Consider the following 18,190-nt stretch of genomic DNA (forward strand, 5'->3'; position numbering starts at 1 on the left):
CAGTTATTTCACCTGTGAAATGTGGGTTGTGATGAGGATTAAATGTTGCCTATGAAGCACTTAAGCAGAGTGACTAGTGCTTACTAATATTCACAAATTGTTAGCTATCTTTGGTGGCTTATTGAGGGAGGGAACATGTCACATTATTCTTTGTACATTTGGCATCTATCATCATATATAGTAGATCATAATTGAAGGAACCAAGAAGATAATTTTTTTTTATTCTCCACTTTTAAATATAACAGTAATGGATATGAATCCTTATCCATTCCAGAGACTTTTTCCATCATCTCTTCTTTCTGTATGTTGTTCCAGTGCTCTCTGAATTGGTGATTCCTAGACTCTTATTCAATATATTTCCTTCCTCCATCCCTCCCTCCCCCTTTCCGCTCCTCCCTCCTTCCTTCCTTCCTTCCTTCCTTCCTTCCTTCCTTCCTTCCTTCCTTCCTTCCTCCCTTGTGAAAACAGTCATTGTTTTAGCCTGCAGCATTGAGCAGATCTTAATTTGGCATTAAGTTATTTTCATTTGATCTCTCAACAAAATTCATTGAGCATTTACTCTGTTAGATATTGGGAATAAAGAGATGAAAGGCACAGGACCTTTCATAGGATAAACTGGGAGATAATAATAGTGTGATGGAAATATCATGATTTTATAGTAGAATTGATGGCCACATAACACTCTGAGTTCTTGAAGTCTGAGAAGGATGTTTAATGGTGTTACACAAGAAATGTCATGAAATTCATAATTATTTACTCTAAGGAAACTGTTTGATTCAAACTTTTTTTTTTTTTCAAAAGTAGGCAGGATATAAAACCTACCTGCCGTTCCAGGGAGGCTAGAACATGAGGCAACTGGCCATAAACAGGCAGAGAAGAGGTAACGGTGCAAAGAGATGATATTCTCAGTAATAGCTGGGAATATTTGCAAGAGAGTATTTGAAATAGAGGGAACCTCCCTAAGTGCTATCAGGTAGAAAACAGACATAATGAGGCCCACAGAAACACAGCTAACTCAGAGTCTACTTTATGAAATTGTCCAGAGGTCAATCATAGAGGAAGAGATAGGTAAGTGAAAGCAACAGTTAAGTCAAAAAAGAGAGAAGGCAAAGCCTGCATGCTGAAGAAAGATTCACAAATTGGGCTAGACTACAATACTGGGTTAGGATGGTCTTGTGTTTCTTATTAGGGTGAAATTGGAAATTTATATTAAAATCCCACCTTATAGTATCTGTGTTCCATTATAGAAAACACACTCTAGTAACCTACATTGATTTCTTTTCATAGTGCAGCTCCAGTCACTCTTAATGAATGTATCCCCCATGCTATAACGTTCTGAGATACAGCAACCCTCTAGATATGAAGGTACCTGCAGCCAGTGAACTCCACTTGATGAGAAATTCTGATGAGGGAGAGGATGCACACCTGGACCAACCGAAGGAAGGAAACCGGCAGACATTACGGAGACAACCTGGTCCACATGTTCCACACCTAAATCCTCAGCGCTTCTGGGGAATCCATCACTACAGAAATCATTTTCTTTGAGAACCCAAGTAAGCCTATCCAAAGAGAGAATGCCCAGACTGACTGCTAGCTCCCTCATAATCATTTTACCTCCCTAAATGTGCAAATGCTACTCATTGTTGTAGATTTTTCCTGCAGATTTCTTTTTTCCCTTCTTCCCCATTTTTGTCTTATATTTGCTTTTGTCCTTTACTCCTTCTGACCAAGAGACTCCCTCACAGACAACCAAATACTCTGTTTGCAAAATAGCTAAATGTCTTTGAATCGTTCTTTGACAGTTTACTTCTAGAGGATCCACAGAGATGTTACCCAAAGAGGCTCCCATTATATTCCTAATCAAGATATTTTAAAAACTGCTCACTGTTTTCTCCCAAATCACTGTAATGCTTCTAGTCAGAGATAGCTATTTTAACATTTGAAACAAAACTTACAGATTCATCTCTATCTATCTACTGATCTACTATCAATCTATTGCTCTATCATCTATCATTTACCTCTGTAATATCATCTATCTATCTAACCATACTAAAACAATATTATAAACACACCTGTTGTTTTGTAAGCTGCCTTATGTATCTTGCCTTTAAATAAAAAAAACAAAACCTAATGACATATCATGGTTTTCTTTCCATATCAACAAAGGGAGAACAATTTCATCATTTTAAAAAGCTGTGTGCCATAACATTGTATAAATGAATCATAATTTATTTAATCAATTCATAATATTGAACAATTAAAAATGCCTCCAATTACATGTTTTGATGATCGTCCTTGTACAAACATGTAATACCTGATAAGCCCCTTCTTAACCTCTCTAGTCTTGTCCATTGCTAATTCCAAACTTGTACTCTATGTAAATCACTACAAACTTTTCATTCCTCATACACACCATGTGTTCTTTTGCCTCAGAGCACTTGCTCCTGTTGCTCCTTCTTCTTAGAATACTCTTTTCACCTACTTAGTGCCACTCCACTGAGATTATTTCTTCTGGGTACATTCCCTGGTTCTTCAGGATTTGCTTTTGTTGAAACTACATGCTCCAGCAGCACCTCGACTTACCTGTGCTATACTGCTTACTATACGTTTATCCCAAAGTCTCTCCTTTTTGACTGTTAACACTCATGAGAGGTGGAGATAAGGACACCGTTTTGTTCACTGCTGTATACCCCATGCATGGCACATAGTAGGTTCTCAAAAACATGTACTGAACTAGATGGAAGCATCTATTGTTTTGGTTATGTACTTAGGATAAATTGCTAGAAGAAAAATTTCTGGGTCAGAGAATGCTTAAGACTCTTGATACATAATGCCAGCTTACCTCCAAATAGAAGCATGAGTGATCCTGTTTTTCTCCATCCTGGCATATGCTGAATATCATCATTCATTTTATGTTTGCCTCCCTGATATGGAGAATTACTAACTCACTATTTTATTTAGTATTTCTTATTTGATGAATTATCTATTATTGACCCTTATTCAATATTTTATTGAGATGTTCATTATATCCTTATTAATTTGTAAAAGATATTTATATATTCATATATCTTATATAAGATTTCATATATTTGTTACATATGACAAAAATATTTTTCTTCAGTTTTTTATGTATCTTTTGCATTTTTAGGATCTTTTTCTCCAGGCCAAAGTTTTAATTTCTACTTGTTTTTATTTTTTGTTTGTTGTTTTATATATACATGAATATATATATACATACCTTTATATATATATGTAAGTTTTAATTTTTTGGAGGTCAAATATATAAACTTGTTCTTTATTTTTATCTTTGGTGTCATGCTAAGAAAGGCCTTCTCCAATGTAAAAAATTTTTGCCTTCACCTTAATTTAATAGTTTATAATTTAATTTTTACATTTTAATTTTTAATCTATCTGTATTTTACTTTTGAGTGTAGTGAGTACAAGGAATCTAACTTAATCCACCTTCTTTACCTCCAATTTAGACAGTTGTCAGAAGCAAATTATATGCGTATTTATTGAATACTCCATCCTCCCTGGACTGATTTTGGAGTCTGTGTATGACCTGGGTTATTTGGGGTGAAATAGACCCCACCTGATGTCTCTCTAATCATATCTAATCAATGTGAGAACTGAGAGTCTGTCTCTCTAATCATATCTAATCAATGTGAGAACTGAGAGTCAGACAGGGGAAGGGGTTGGTAAGGCAAGAGCTAGCCTGGCAGGGTCATATTTAAAATATTCATTAAAAAAGGCTCATGCATTCTCTTCCCCTATTAAGTCAATTAGGCCATTTTGTGTTCAATTTGCAGGAAGGGATATTGCAATTGAAAACAGAATGATAAAAAGAATTTTCTTCTTAGCTTTTGTGTTTCAAAAGCTGAGGATTTAAGTAGAATGGACATGATTCACAACAGAGATGAAAAAAAAAGAAGAAGAAAAAGTAAGATAAGGGGAGCTAAGTTTCTTACTTCTCCTCCACTATCCCAACCACAAATAAGGAAATGATTATACTGGTTTGGTGACAAGAAAAGACTTGAAGAGTAAGCGATGAGGTTGTAGGTATGGGTGAGTTCCTCTAGAGAGCCCTGTCCTTTTTCCATGGTGGTGGGGGTGGCAAGATTTCCCAAGTGCATGTGTATGTTTGGAAGTAGATGGGAAACCTGCCTCACCACTTTGTGGGTAGAGACATAGGATGGTTGGAAAACCTTAGGCTAGAAAATGGCTTACTATGTCCTGAGATAACTTTGCAAAGAATTCTGACATTGCAGCATGTTGTGGATTCAGGAAAATCATTGCCCTTGTATCATTTACTGAAAAGTTCATCCTTTCCCCACTGCATTGCAGTGATGCTCTTGTTGTAGATCAGATGACTGTATGTATGTGGATTTATTTCTAGACTTTCTATTTTGTTCAATTGTCTTTTAATCCATGTTTGCTTCAGTGCCACAATGAATTAATACTCCATCTTAATAATAATTTCTTATATCTGGCAATTAAGTCCTTCAATTTTATACTTCTTCAAGATACATTGGCTATTCTTGATTACTTGTTTTTTTAACTAATAGAATTTATTTTTTAGAGTAGTTTCAGGTTTACAGAAAAATTGAGCAGAAAGTACAGAGAATGTATACCCATATGCCCCCATCTCCCCTGACACAATTCCCTGTTAACATCTTGCATTAGTGTGGTACTTCATTACAATTGGTGAGTCAATATTGATACATTATTATTTAAGTCCATAATTTATTCAGTTTCACTAGTGTTGTACAACTGTATTGTACATTTTATGGGTTTTGACAAATGCATAATGTCATGTATCCACTATTATGGTATCATAGAGAATAGTTTTACTGCTTTAAAAATTCCCTGTGATCCATCTATTCCTCTCTTTATCCCTCCCCCTGAATCTCTGGCAACCACCAATATTTTTACTGTGTCTATAGTTTTCCTTTTCTAGAATCATACAGTTGGAATCACACAGTATGTAGCCTTTCCAAATTGATTTCTTTCACTTAGTAATATGCATTTAAAGTTCCTCCATGTTTCATTGTGGTTTGATAGCTCATTTCTTTTAATTTAATAATTTAATTCTTTTAATTAATAAAATAATATTCCATTGCAGGGTATGGTGGTTTGAAACTATATGTACCCCAGAAAAGCATGTTCTTAAATCTAATCCATTCCTGTGTGTGTAAACTCATTTTAAGTAGGATCTTTTGATGAGGCTGTTTCAGTTTAAGGTGTGACCCATCTCATTCAGGATGGGACTTAATTCTATTACTGAAGTCCTTTCTAAACAGAATTAGTACACAGAGAAAGACAGAGATAGAGACAGAGAGAGCCATAGAAGTAAGAAGGTGAAAGGAATGAAATTCAGAGAAGGGAAAGACCAGCAGACAACACCATGTGCTTTGCCACGTGGCAGAGGAGCCAAGGATCACTGGAAGCCAGTCTTCAGGAAGAAAGCATCACCTTGATGATGCTTTGATTTGCACATTTTTTCTGTCTTAAAATCATAAGCTAATAAATTCCCATTGTTAAGTCAACCTATTTCATGGTATAAGCTTTCAACAGCCTAGGAAATGAAAACACATGGATGTACCACAGTTTGTTTTTCCATTAATATATTGAAAGACTTCTTGGTGCTTCCAATTTTTGACAATCATGAATAAAGATGTCATTAGCATAAATGTGCAGATTTTTGTTGTGGACATACATTTTCAACTCATTAGAGAAAATACCAAGGATCATGATTCTTGTTTGTATGGTCATATGTATTTTCATACACATTTTTGAATAATCTTCTCACTTGTCAGTTCCACACACACATGCATAAATTACCCTATTAAAGGGCCTTTGCTTGAGGTTCCAACAAATCTGTAGATTGTTTTGGGGATACTTATATGTTCAGAATATTGGGTTCTGATCTGTGAAAATGGCATACACTTACATTTATTCACTTCTTTAATTCATATGATATGATATGATAAGTTGTAATATGCTGTAATTTTCAGTGTATAAGTCTTGCACATTTATTTTTTGTTCTACATATTCCTAGGTATATGCATTTTTTTGGTGCTAATGTAAATGGTATTTTTAAACTTTTAATTTCTAGTTGCTTATTGCTAGTGTATAGAAATACAATCCTTTTTGTATATAGACCTTATATTCAGTGACATTTACTTATTAATTCTAATAATTTGTTTATCTTTCTATATACAACCACACATTCTATAAATAAATACAACTTCAATTCTTGCTTTCCAATCTTTATATGTTGTCTTTATTTTTCTTGCTAGGACCTCTTGTATGATGTAGAATAGAAGTGGTAATAGTAGGTAGCTTTATTTTGTTCCCAAATTTGGGCAAATGAGTACAGTATTTCAAATTCAAGAATAATGTTAGCTGAAGTATTTTTGGTAGATACTCTTTATCATATTAAGAAACTTCCCTTCTATTGCTGGTTTTCTGATAGCTTTTGTAAAGTATGGATGTTTAATTTATGAATTTTTTGCATGTCCTGAGACATCATATAGTTTGTCTCATAATATATTAATGTGGCAAATCACATGATTGATTTCCAGTTGTTATACCAATGTTGCATATTTAGAATAAACCTCAGTTGGTCATGATGTATTATCCTTTCTCTATATTGCTGAATTCAATTTGTTAATAATATTGTCGAGAAATTTTGGGTCTAGGTTCATGAGAGAAATTGGTCTTCAATTTTTCTTTTAATGATATTTTTGTCAGATGTTTTTTATCAAAGTTATATTGACCTTATAAATGAGTTAGAAGGTGTCCTCTTTTTCTCTGTTTTCTGAAAAGTTTGAATAAGATTAATATGAATTCTTTTTTTATGTGTTTGGAAAAATTAATCAGTTGAAACCATTTGGACCTGGAATTTCTTTTTTAAAAAATGCATTAAATTATAGTTTTCATTAAAAAACTAAATATGGGAGTATTCTTATTTTCCGTTTCCTCTTTTGTCAATTTTTATCACTTTTGGTAAATTGTGTTTTTCTATGAATCTGTAATTTCATCTAAATTTCAAATTTATTGGACCTCCAATGTTGCTGTAGTCTCTACATACTAATCTTATTCAAACTTTTCAGAAAACAGAGAAAGGCCAATTTCTCTCATAGAGTTAGAATCTAGAATATAGGTTACCAGGAGCTGATTTGAGGGTTGGGAATGGGGAGTTAAAGCTTAATTTTCTCAGACTTACCATTGGGGTTGATTGTAAAATTTTGAAAATGGATGGTGGTGATGGTAGCACAACATTATAAGTGTAATTAACAGCACTGAATTATTTATGTGAATGTGGTTAAAAGAGGAACTACAGGGCAGACAGGCTCTCAGGTGGCCCTGGCTAGGGCAGAGGAGTTGCATGTGTCACCACAGCTGGAGGTAGCAGAGGCAGCAGAAGCTCTGCAACCACCTGGGTTTGTGGGACAGCTGCTGGCATTTCTGAGTCCAGTGGGACTGATTGCAAGGGAGACCTGGGGAGCAAGGCCAAGTTAGATGCTTATTACTCACTTTGGGTCCTTTATTGCAGAGTCTATTCATTACCAACAGAGTACTGTGAATATATGCCTGGTGCTGCTAAATGTAGGCAATGGTTAGAGAAGAATTTTCCAAATGAGTTTGCAAAACTTAGCACAGAAAATTCACCCAAACAAGAAGCTGGAATTAGCAAGGGTCAAGGACAAGCAGGGGAAGAGGAAGGGAAGAAAAAACAAAAAAGAGGTGGAAGGGGTCAAATAAAACAAAAAAAAGAAGATCATATGACAAAAGTTTATGATAGCCAAAACTCCCAGAGTAACAAAGAAATATGTAATGAGAGCGTGCAGCCTTGCAACTTTTGAAATTACACTCATAATGTGCTACCATCACCACCATCTAATTATTTCATATCAGTGAGATCATACAATATTTGTCCTTCTGTGTCTGGCTTATTTCACTCAATATAATGTCCAAAAGGTTCATCCATGTTGTCACATGAACAAGAACTTCATTTCTTTTACTGCTGAATAATATTCCATTGTTTGTATACACCATATTTCATTTATTCATTCATCGGCTAAAGGGCACTTGGGTTGCTTCCATCTTTTGGCAATTGTGGATAATGCCTCTATGAGCATCAGTGTGAAAATATACGTTCAAGTCCCTGCTTTAAATTATTTTGGGTATATATACCTAGTAGTGGGAATGCTGGGTCATGTGGCAATTCTATACTTAACTTTCTGAAGAACTGCCAAATTGTCTTCTACAGTGGCTGCACCATTTTGCAAGAGGAATTAATTTATTAATATGAAGAGCAATGTTATATAAAAAAGAGAAATAAAATTAAACAGAAATAAACTAATATACTCAGATAAAATTGAATTTCAGGCTACTCTTAAAAATTTATTTTTCTTCAATGATAATGAATTTCTAGTATTTCCTAATGCCATTCTAGAAGTGGTTGTCTAACCACAACTGAGGGTCTGCGTGTGAAGTTTTATGTTGTCAATATTTGGTTGATAAAAAGATCATGTGTATTTATATAATCCCAATTGCCCCCTTCCGCATTCCTCTGCTTAAGCCAAACCAAGCTGTGTTTGTTACTCCATGGATCTTCACGTTTCTCTGCTTCTCTTTCTCTCTCCTGCCTGACTGGAATAGCTGCTTCTTCACTCTTTATATGCTTGCTCTACCCTTCTTTAGCTCTTTCTCCACGAAACTAGTGAGGGGATTTTTGTTTACATAACTCATTTGGAACTTAGTAGGCATATCATATTTTGTTGTCTGTTTTATATGTGGGAACTGCTTACTAGGTTATATTTGAGTCAAGAAATACAGAAGTCAAAACTACAAAATGAAACCTTCTTCTTCTCCCTTTTCTTCCTCCTTTTCTTCTGCTAAATGGGAGAACTGTGTTTGAGTCTTCACCCACAGCAGCTTAATGATAGTTCTAAGGATTAAATTTGCTTAGATAGTCTCAGTGCTTAAAGTTTGGTGTTGAATTAAATTGGTATTCATCCATACCAATTCGTATTTCAATTGTTGTAAGGCTACTACCAGTCAAAACATTTCAATAGAGAGGTTGACGTATGTTCAAATATGCCAAGAAATATTCATTTGGAATGTATTTCTTCGACAATTCATTTTCATAATGTCAGCACTTTCAGATGTTCTTCCTATCATATGCTTTGGAAATAATAAAAATAATAGTAGGCCTTATTTTACAGATGAAAGGACTGAGGGTCAGAGTGAATAAGCAATTTTCCCATGACCGCATAGCTGGTAACCGAGATGGAATCCAGCTTTGTTAGACTCCAAAACTCTAGACTTGGTTCTTTCCTTCATTGTATGGTGTCTTTAAATGTTTTATTGAAAAGTTAAATAATAATGACAGTGTAAATACCTGGCGTCTATTGAACTCTTCCTATGTGCCGAGCACTATATGCTTTATTCTGCTGATCATTTAATCTTCATAACAACTCTATGAGTTACTATTTATTTAACTTCTGAGGGAGCTGAGGTCTAGTGAGGGTAAGCATAGGTAGAAGGTAGAAGTGCTAAATGCAAAACTTAGTAAGGACTAATGGGGCTTATAGGCAAGGAGGGTTTAGCACCTGTTTAACACATTATTTTCTCCAATATTATTGGTTTATGCTTTTGTCTTATGAGCTCTTTATTCATATTTCTTTTCAGCCAGAATATTGACACATTTAATTTTTTTTACCAATCGTTTTTTTCCACCTCATTTGAAATTCACTATTCAACTGTAAGTGCTTATCAGAAATGAATATTTAAATAAAGAGAGTTGGAATAAAGTAATTGAAAACAGGTTCCTTATTATCTGATCCTAACTAACCTACCATGCTTTTGTATTCTGCTTAGAAACCATAGAAGCCCTGACTTAGATTGTCATTGCTACAAATGATTTCATAGCAAGTATGATGAAATAGCTACCAGGGTTTTGGAGTTAAGTAAAATACATTTTATACATTGGCTATGTGTGTATTCTCTGTATCTGCTTATATATTGTACACTTAAGTATGTGTCTACATAAAATTAAAGGATATATTTTTAGTGCTTATAAATTATTAAGATTGCGTTTGTATTCATTTATTATAAGGATTGTGCTGACTTTTTTTAGAATGAAGGTACTATTACAAAGAAGCTCTGTTGAAATTTTCTGAATGATGTTATATATGTAATATATGTAATAAGAATTTTGGTACTTATGTTAATTGGCTTGCTTAATTATGATATTTCTAATACTTTGACTTTGATATTCCTTAGTGATTTGGTATGAGATTTTATAGGATTGATTCAAAGCCCTGATTTTAAATCTTAATATAAAATCATTTGTCAGTTTAAACTTTCATGTGTATAAAAACTCTAAGGATAGCTAGCTCTTTTAAATTATGACTTCTTCATATAAATATACTAAATATACTTCATGGTTAGATACTTTTCTAATCTTAGATTTACCAAATCAGTCATGTTTAGCTTAGAATAAACTCTCAATAAAATTAGTTTCAGAGATACAGAAAAAAAACATTGATAAGATGCCATGCATTTTGGGATATTTAGACATAGACATATGCTTTTCAAATATGTCAGCATGGAATACATTATTCCTAACTTAAATATAAATATTAAGCCTTTCTTTATCTCTATTATTTTATCCGTATACAGAAAATATAGTTCCACCTGAAACCTTTCTTGCATACTTTTCCTGCTGTGTTCATGTGATTTCCATCCTCTCTGCATTGCAGGAGATTTCAACAAATTCTTTGCCTTACTGGAAAACACAAATACATTCATCAATTTGAAACAAATGACTTTGAGTCTAAGTGACACCCACCATATATTATTCAACAAAAATCTTATGAGAACAAAAAGGACACTAAACCAGCATTTGAAACCTTGACACTGTTTGTGATATGCCAATTTCAGATGTAATGATTTCATTAGGGTAACTATTTTCCTACACAAAATCTTAAGTTCTCATTTTTACTTCCTGGATTTCACATTCCTCCTTCAAGCTCACTCAGTCATTCAGAGTTCTGTTTTCCTTTTGTCTGCACTAAGCTTCAATTCGCTTTTGCAGTTAGGTAGAAGGAGTAGAGAAGCAGGGCAAATGAGGTAGGAGAGAGAGAGCTGTGATCTAGAAGAAGGTGCTTGATCCAGCACTCTTCTCTCCAGAGCAGAGAGGTCAGACACAGACACACAAAGGTCACAGCAAGGTGCTCACTGTCCCTGGCATTTCTGCTCCCCTCAACACCAGTCATCTGTACTGAACACACCCGTGTCAAGCAGTAATCTTAGGTACCGTGGGGAAGACAAAGATGAATAAGAGACGGGCTCTACCCAGACCTAGAGGCGATATAAGGCAGTGGCCCTGTTCATGGCCTTTGAGCCCATGTAGACGTAGTTCCTTAGTAGCTAAGTGAAAGAGGACACATTATTTATGTTTGTGTCTTAGTTTTCGTTATCTCTAAGATGAGCATGAATAATAATGCGGTAATTTGGAGACTTTATGTAACCCAAAAAAGGCCATGTTTTTTTTTTTTTTAATTCATTTTATTGAGATATATTCACATACCATGCAGTCATACAAAACAAAGCGTACATTCAATTGTTCACAGTACCATTACATAGTTGTGCATTCATCACCAAAATCAATCCCTGACACCTTCATTACCACACACACAAAAGTAACAAGAAGAATAATTAAAGTGAAAAAGAGCAGTTAAAGTAAAAAAGAACACTGGGTGCCTTTGTCTGTTTGTTTGTTTGTTTCCTTCCCCCATTTTTCTACTCATCCATCCATAAACTAGACAAAGGGGTGTGTGGTGCATATGGCTTTCCCAATCACATTGTCACCCCTCATAAGCTACATTTTTATACAATTGTTTTCAAGATTCATGGGTTCTGGGTTGTAGTTTGATAGTTTCAGGTATTTACTGCTAGCTATTCCAATTCATTAGAACCTGAAAAGCGTTGTCTATATTGTGCGTAAGAGTGCCCACCAGAGTGACCTCTCGGCTCCTTTTGGAATCTCTCTGCCACTGAAGCTTGTTTCATTTCCTTTCATGTCCCTACTTTGGTCAAGAAGATGTTCTCCATCCCACGATGCTGGGTCTAGATTCCTCCCCAGAAGTCATATTCCACGTTGCCAGGGAGATTCACTGCCCTGGATGTCAGATCCCACGTAGTGAGGAGGGCAGTGATTTCACCTGCCAAGTTGGCTTAGCTAGAGAGAGAGGGCCACATCTGAGCAACAAAGAGGCATTTGGGAGGAGGCTCTTAGGCACAGTTATAGGGAGGCCTAGCCTCTCCTTTGCAGCAACAGTCTTCCCAAGGGCAAGTCCTGTGGTAGAGGGCTCAGCCCATCAAACCACCAGTCCCCTATGTCTGTGAGTACATCAGCAACCATTGAGGTGGGGAAACCCAACACCCCTGCATTCTTCACCAGCTTGGAGGAAAGGTTTTTAAATTACAAATTTGGATTCAATTTCCTTGATAGATAGAGGGCTATTTCTCTTTCCTATTTCTTTTCATATCAGATTTGGCAGTTTGTGTCTTTCAAGGAATTTGTCCATTTCATCTAAGCTGTTGAATGTATGGGCAATAAAGTTTTTTTTGTTTTTGTTTTTGTTTTTGTTTTTGTTTTTTCATATTTATTGAGATTGTTCAGATACCATACAATTATCCAAAGTGTACAATCACTTGCCCCTGGGTACCCTTATACAGCTGTGCATCCATCACACTTAATTTTTGTTCAATTTTTAGAAACTTTTCATTACTCCAGACAAGAAATAAAGTGAAAGATGAAAAAAGAAAAAAAGAAAAGGAAACTCTAAACCTCCCCTATCCCTAACCAACCCCCCTCAATTGTTGACTCGTAGTATTGATATAGTACATTTGTTACTGTTTATGAAAAAATGTTGAAATACTACTAACTGTAGTATATAGTTTGTAATAGGTATATAGTTCTTCCCTATATGCCCCTCTATTATTAACTTCTAATTGTATTGTCATACATTTGTTCTGGTTCATGAAGTGATTTCTGGTATTTGTACAGTTGATCATGGACGTTGCCTACCATAGGATTCAGTTTTATACATTTCCATCTTTTGACCTCCAACTTTCCTTCTGGTGACATATATGACTCTGAGCTTCCCTTTCCACCGCATTCACACACCATTCGGCGCTGTTAGTTATTCTCACATCTTGCTACCAACACCCCTGTTCATTTCCAAACATTTAAGTTCATCCTAATTGAACATTCTGCTCATACTAAGCAAGAGCATCTACATTTCTTTCACAAGGCAGGAGGGAGAGTCAAAGAAGGTAGAGAGGCAAAAGAAAGAGGAAACAAAAAAATGACAGCTAGGAAGCAGCAAAAGGAAAAATAACCTTAAATCAAAGTAGAATAAAGAATCAGACAATACCACCAATGTCAAGTGTCTAACATGCCTCCCCTATCCCCCGCTCTTATCTGCATTTACCTTGGTATATCACCTTTGTTACATTAAAGGAAGCATAATACAATGATTCTATTAGTTACAGTCTCTAGTTTATGCTGATTGCATCCCTCCCCCAATGCCTCTCTATTTTTAACACCTTGCAAGGTTGACGTTTGCTTGCTCTCCCTTGTAAAAGAACATATTTGTACATTTTATCACAATTGTTGAATACTCTAGATTTCACCAAGTTACACAGTCCCAGTTGTTATCTTTCCTCCTTTCTTATGGTGTCTCACATGCTCCCCATCTTCCTCTCTCAACTATATTCATAGTTACTTTTGTTCAGTGTACTTACATTGTTGTGCTACCATCTCCCAAAATTGTGTTCCAAACCACACACTCCTGTCTTCTATCACCCTGTAGTGCTCCCTTTAGTATTTCCTGTAGGGCAGGTGTCTTGTTCACAAAGTCTCTCATTGTCTGTTTGTCAGAAAATATTTTGAGCTCTCCCTCATATTTGAAGGACAGCTTTGCTGGATTCAGGATTCTTGGTTGGCGGTTTTTCTCTTTCAGTATCTTAAATATATCACACCACTTCCTTCTTGCCTCCATGGTTTCTGCTGAGAGATCCGCACATAGTCTTGTTAAGCTTCCTTTGTATGTAACGGATTGCTTTTCTCTTGCTGCTTTCAGGATTCTCTCTTTGTCTTTGACATTTGATAATCTGATTATTAAGTGTCTTGGCATAGGCCTATTCATATCTCTTCTGTTTGGAGTACGCTGCGCTTCTTGGATCTGTACTTTTATGTCTTTCATAAGAGATGGGAAATTTTCATTAATTATTTCTTCTATTATTGCTTCTGCCCCCTTTCCCTTCTCTTCTCCTTCTGGGACACCAATGATACATACATTATTGTACTTTGTTTCATCCTTGAGTTCCCGGAGATGTTGCTCATATTTTTTCATTCTTTTCTCCATCTGCTCCTTTGCGTGTAGGCTTTCAGGTGTTTTGTTCTCCAGTTCCTGAGTGTTTTCTTCTGCCTCTTGAGATCTGCTGTTGTATGTTTCCATTGTGTCTTTCATCTCTTGTGTTGTGTCTTTCATTTCCATAGATTCTACTAGTAGGTTTTTTGAACTTTTGATTTCTGCTGTATACATGTCCAGTGCTTCCTTTACAGCCTCTATCTCTTTTGCAATATCTTCTCTAAACTTTTTGAATTGATTTAGCATTAGTTGTTTAAATTCCTGTATCTCAGTTGAAGTGTACATTTGTTCCTTTGACTGGGCCATAACTTTGTTTTTCTTAGTGTAGGTTGTAATTTTCTGTTGTCTAGGCATGGTTTCCTTGGTTATCCAAATCAGGTTTTCCCAGACCAGAACAGGTTCAGGTCCCAGAGGGAAGAAATATTCAGTATCTGGTTTCCCTGTGGGTGTGTCTTAGAAAATTGCTCCACCCTTTGATGCCTCGGGTCACTGTGCTTTTCTGCCCAGTAGGGGACGCCTGTTAGCCTGTAATTCTTGACTGGTGTGAGGAGGTGTGGCCGTGTTCCCCCAGGCTCTGGGGTCTGGTTCTGAATGGAAAGGGCCCCACCCCTTTCCTCCTAGAGAAGACAGACCCCTCAGGTGGAGGTCATTAGCATTTCAATGGTCTTGCTCTCTGCTTGTGGTGTCTCCACCCTTCCCAGAGTCACAGCCCTGGAAACTGAAAATGACTGGGGCTTTCTCCACTGAGCCAAAAAAGAAACAGATAGTCCCCTTCAGACCCAGTCCAAGGCAACCCTCCAGCTCTCCCAGGTCAGTCGTCACCCAAAGCCTCTGTCTGTTTTTTGGGGCTGCGTACCTGTAGTGAGCAGTTCACACTTGCTACTTAAAACCCCAGTTGGAGCTCAGCTGAGCTGTATTCGCTTGCTGGGAGAGAGCTTCTCTGTGGCACCACACGGCTCTGCAGCTCGGGCTATGGGGGAGGGGGTCTCCCGACTTGGTTCCGCAGGTTTTACTTACAGATTTTATGCTGTGTTCTCGGGCATTCCTCCCAATTCAGGTTGGTGTTTGATGAATGGATGGTCTCGTTTGTGCCCCCGCAGTTATTCTGGATTATTTACTAGTTGTTTCTGGTTTTTTGTAGTTGTTCCAGGGGGACTACTTAGCTTCCACTCCTCTCTATGCTGCCATCTTCAGGACTATTCAGCCATGTGTTTTAATCCTTTCCCGAAGATATACACTTATTGTGAGAGGGACCTTTTGGTTAGGTTATTTCAGTTAAGATGTGACCCATTCCATTCAAGGTGGGTGTTCCGGTTTGCTAAAGCTGCCATTATGCAAAATACCAGAAATGCATTGGCTTTTATAAAGGGGATTTATTAGGTTACAAATTTACAGTTATAAAGCCATAAGTATCCAAACTAAGGCATCAACAAGAGGATACCTTCACTGAAGAAAGGCTAATAGCATCTGAAACACCTGTCAGCTGGAAAGGCATGTGGTTGGCATCTGCTGGTCCTTTGCTTCTGGATTCTGGTTTCAAAATGGCTTTCTCCAAAATGTCTCTGGGCTTCTGTCATTTTTAGCTTCTCTTTCCCAGCTCCTGTGCATACTTGCTTATTCTCCCATGGCATTTCTCTCTAAGCATCTGGGGATCTTCTCTTAGTTTCTCTGGGGCAAACTATGGGCTTCATCTCTTAGCTTAGCATTTCCAAATGTCTTTCTGTCTACATCTCCAAGTGTCTGTGTCTGTGTCAGCTCTTAGCTTCTCCCAGGGGCATACTCTAGACTATATATCTTAGTTTCTCTCCAAAATGTCTCTCTCAGCTTCTCTGAGCTCCCTCTCTCCATGAGCTCACTTAAAAGACTCCAGTGATCTACTTAAGACTCACCTGGAATGGATGGGGTCACACCTCCTTGGAAATGATCTAATCAGATGGTCTCACCTACAGTTGGGTGGGTCACATCTCCATGGAAACAACCGAATCAAAAGCTTCCACCCTAATCAAAAAACTAAATAAGTCTACACCTCCATAAGATTGCATTAAAGAACATGGTTTTTGTGGGGGACATAATGGATTCAAACCAGCAGAGTGGGTCTTAATCCTTTATGAGGATGCCCAGAGTGCTCAGAGCAAAAAAACCTGGAGAAGCTAAGAGAGACCCACAGAGGAAGCCACTGAAACCAGAAGCTGAAAGCTATGAAACCTGGGAGTAAAGGACCAGTAGATGTCAGCCATGTGCCTTCCCAAATAACAGAGGGACAGAGGCTTTCCTGATGCCAGCAGCCTGTTTTCAAAGTCCAGATATCATCCTGTTGGTGCCTTAATAGGGACATTTTCATGGCCTTAGAGCTGTAAATTATAAGTTAATAAATCCCCATTGTAAAAACCAACCTTTTCTGGTATATTGCATTCCAGCAGCTTTAGCAAACTGAAATAGTAACAACCTCAAAAGGGCTGCATAGTGAATAAATGAGATAAGCCATAAAGCACTACTAATCATGGAACCAAGCAGATAAGAATACCCCAAATAAATATAGGCCACAATTATTACTCATGTAAGGAAGCTCACAATCTATGAGGAAAGACAGACAGTCAATCAAGTCTTCCACATGTCAGCCTGTCTGGGAAGTTTTCTATCAGAAGTGCAATATCGTGCTTTGGGAGCATGAGGGGGGTGGGAGTGGGGAGTGGCATTAGACTATACTCTAAATAATCTTGGAAAATACAGAAAAATTCCCACTTGGGCAGTTTTATTGTCCTGGTTCAGTGTAACTAGTTTGTGTATGGTTTCCAGAGAATAGGAGTGTGATTATCTTTCATCTACACTTGGAGGTCTGCTAACACCTACTGCATTCAGCTATTTAATGAGATGTAGTGTGTTAATATGGATGATTAACATAAAGTATGTATTTCTGTAGAATTTCCAAGGGGACAATTTCCTGACTAGTTCATGACTGTGTGAAATATGCTTTAATTATGTAGTTGTTGAGAGTCTCATCAGGGCTGAGAAACATTCATCCAGCAGAGAGGAAAGGGAGGTCCTATGATTTTAGGTCACTTCCAGTTAGGAAAGGTATAAAGGAAAGAGGTCCCAAATCTTGTGTCTGTCATTCAAAGCCATTTGCAATCTTAATCTAAACTTCTCATCCACCTTGCACCTCCCTAGTCTCTGGTACAGATTCTGTGTTCTTTAAAAACTTATGTTACCTTTGTCCCCCAAACCCAAGCTCATCCCTTACTCAAACCCTTGCTTACCATGTTCTTTCTCCCCTTTTCTCTCCCCTTGGCCCATTCACATCCTACACTAATGGAGACCCAGGTCAAGGACCCCTTGTGGAGATATGGTCACTCCAGCTCACAGTCATCCTTCCCTCCCTGCATCCCTTTAGCACTGGCATCCTTCCTCTGCATTTGGGACCCATTCTCTTCTGTTGCTATCTGTGTTTAGATCAATCTCTCAAACTCTACTGGAAGTTTCTGGTCAGAAAACTTCTTATGTTTCCTTTATAGTCTCAATTGCTCCTAGTACAATACCACATAAAAAATAGATGTTTAATAAATGATTGATGAATTGTTGTTCTTTTTTGCCTTAGGGCTTAGCTTAGGGTCTAATTTGAATAGGATATGGTGTCTTCTCCTTAAGGACTTGAAGATTAGCAGTGGGTCATTAGTGCTCATGAAGACCATACAGAACACTCTTCTGTTAGGCTTGAAGTGTTCAGTGCCAGGAGAGAG

At 37.0% G+C, this 18,190-nt stretch overlaps 1 protein-coding gene across 1 annotated transcript; it reads left to right on the forward strand.

The window, feature by feature from the left end:
- The first annotated feature begins 1,359 nt into the window (after window positions 1-1,359).
- LOC119530377 (density-regulated protein-like) lies at window positions 1,360-10,854 on the forward strand. Its single transcript, XM_037831462.1, is given in 4 exon segments — window positions 1,360-1,365; window positions 7,377-7,772; window positions 7,774-7,883; window positions 10,773-10,854. Coding segments are annotated over 4 exon segments (594 nt in total).
- Window positions 10,855-18,190: the final 7,336 nt, after the last annotated feature.

This window comes from Choloepus didactylus, chromosome 3, assembly GCF_015220235.1.
Source record: "Choloepus didactylus isolate mChoDid1 chromosome 3, mChoDid1.pri, whole genome shotgun sequence".
Taxonomy (NCBI): Eukaryota; Metazoa; Chordata; class Mammalia; order Pilosa; family Megalonychidae; genus Choloepus; species Choloepus didactylus.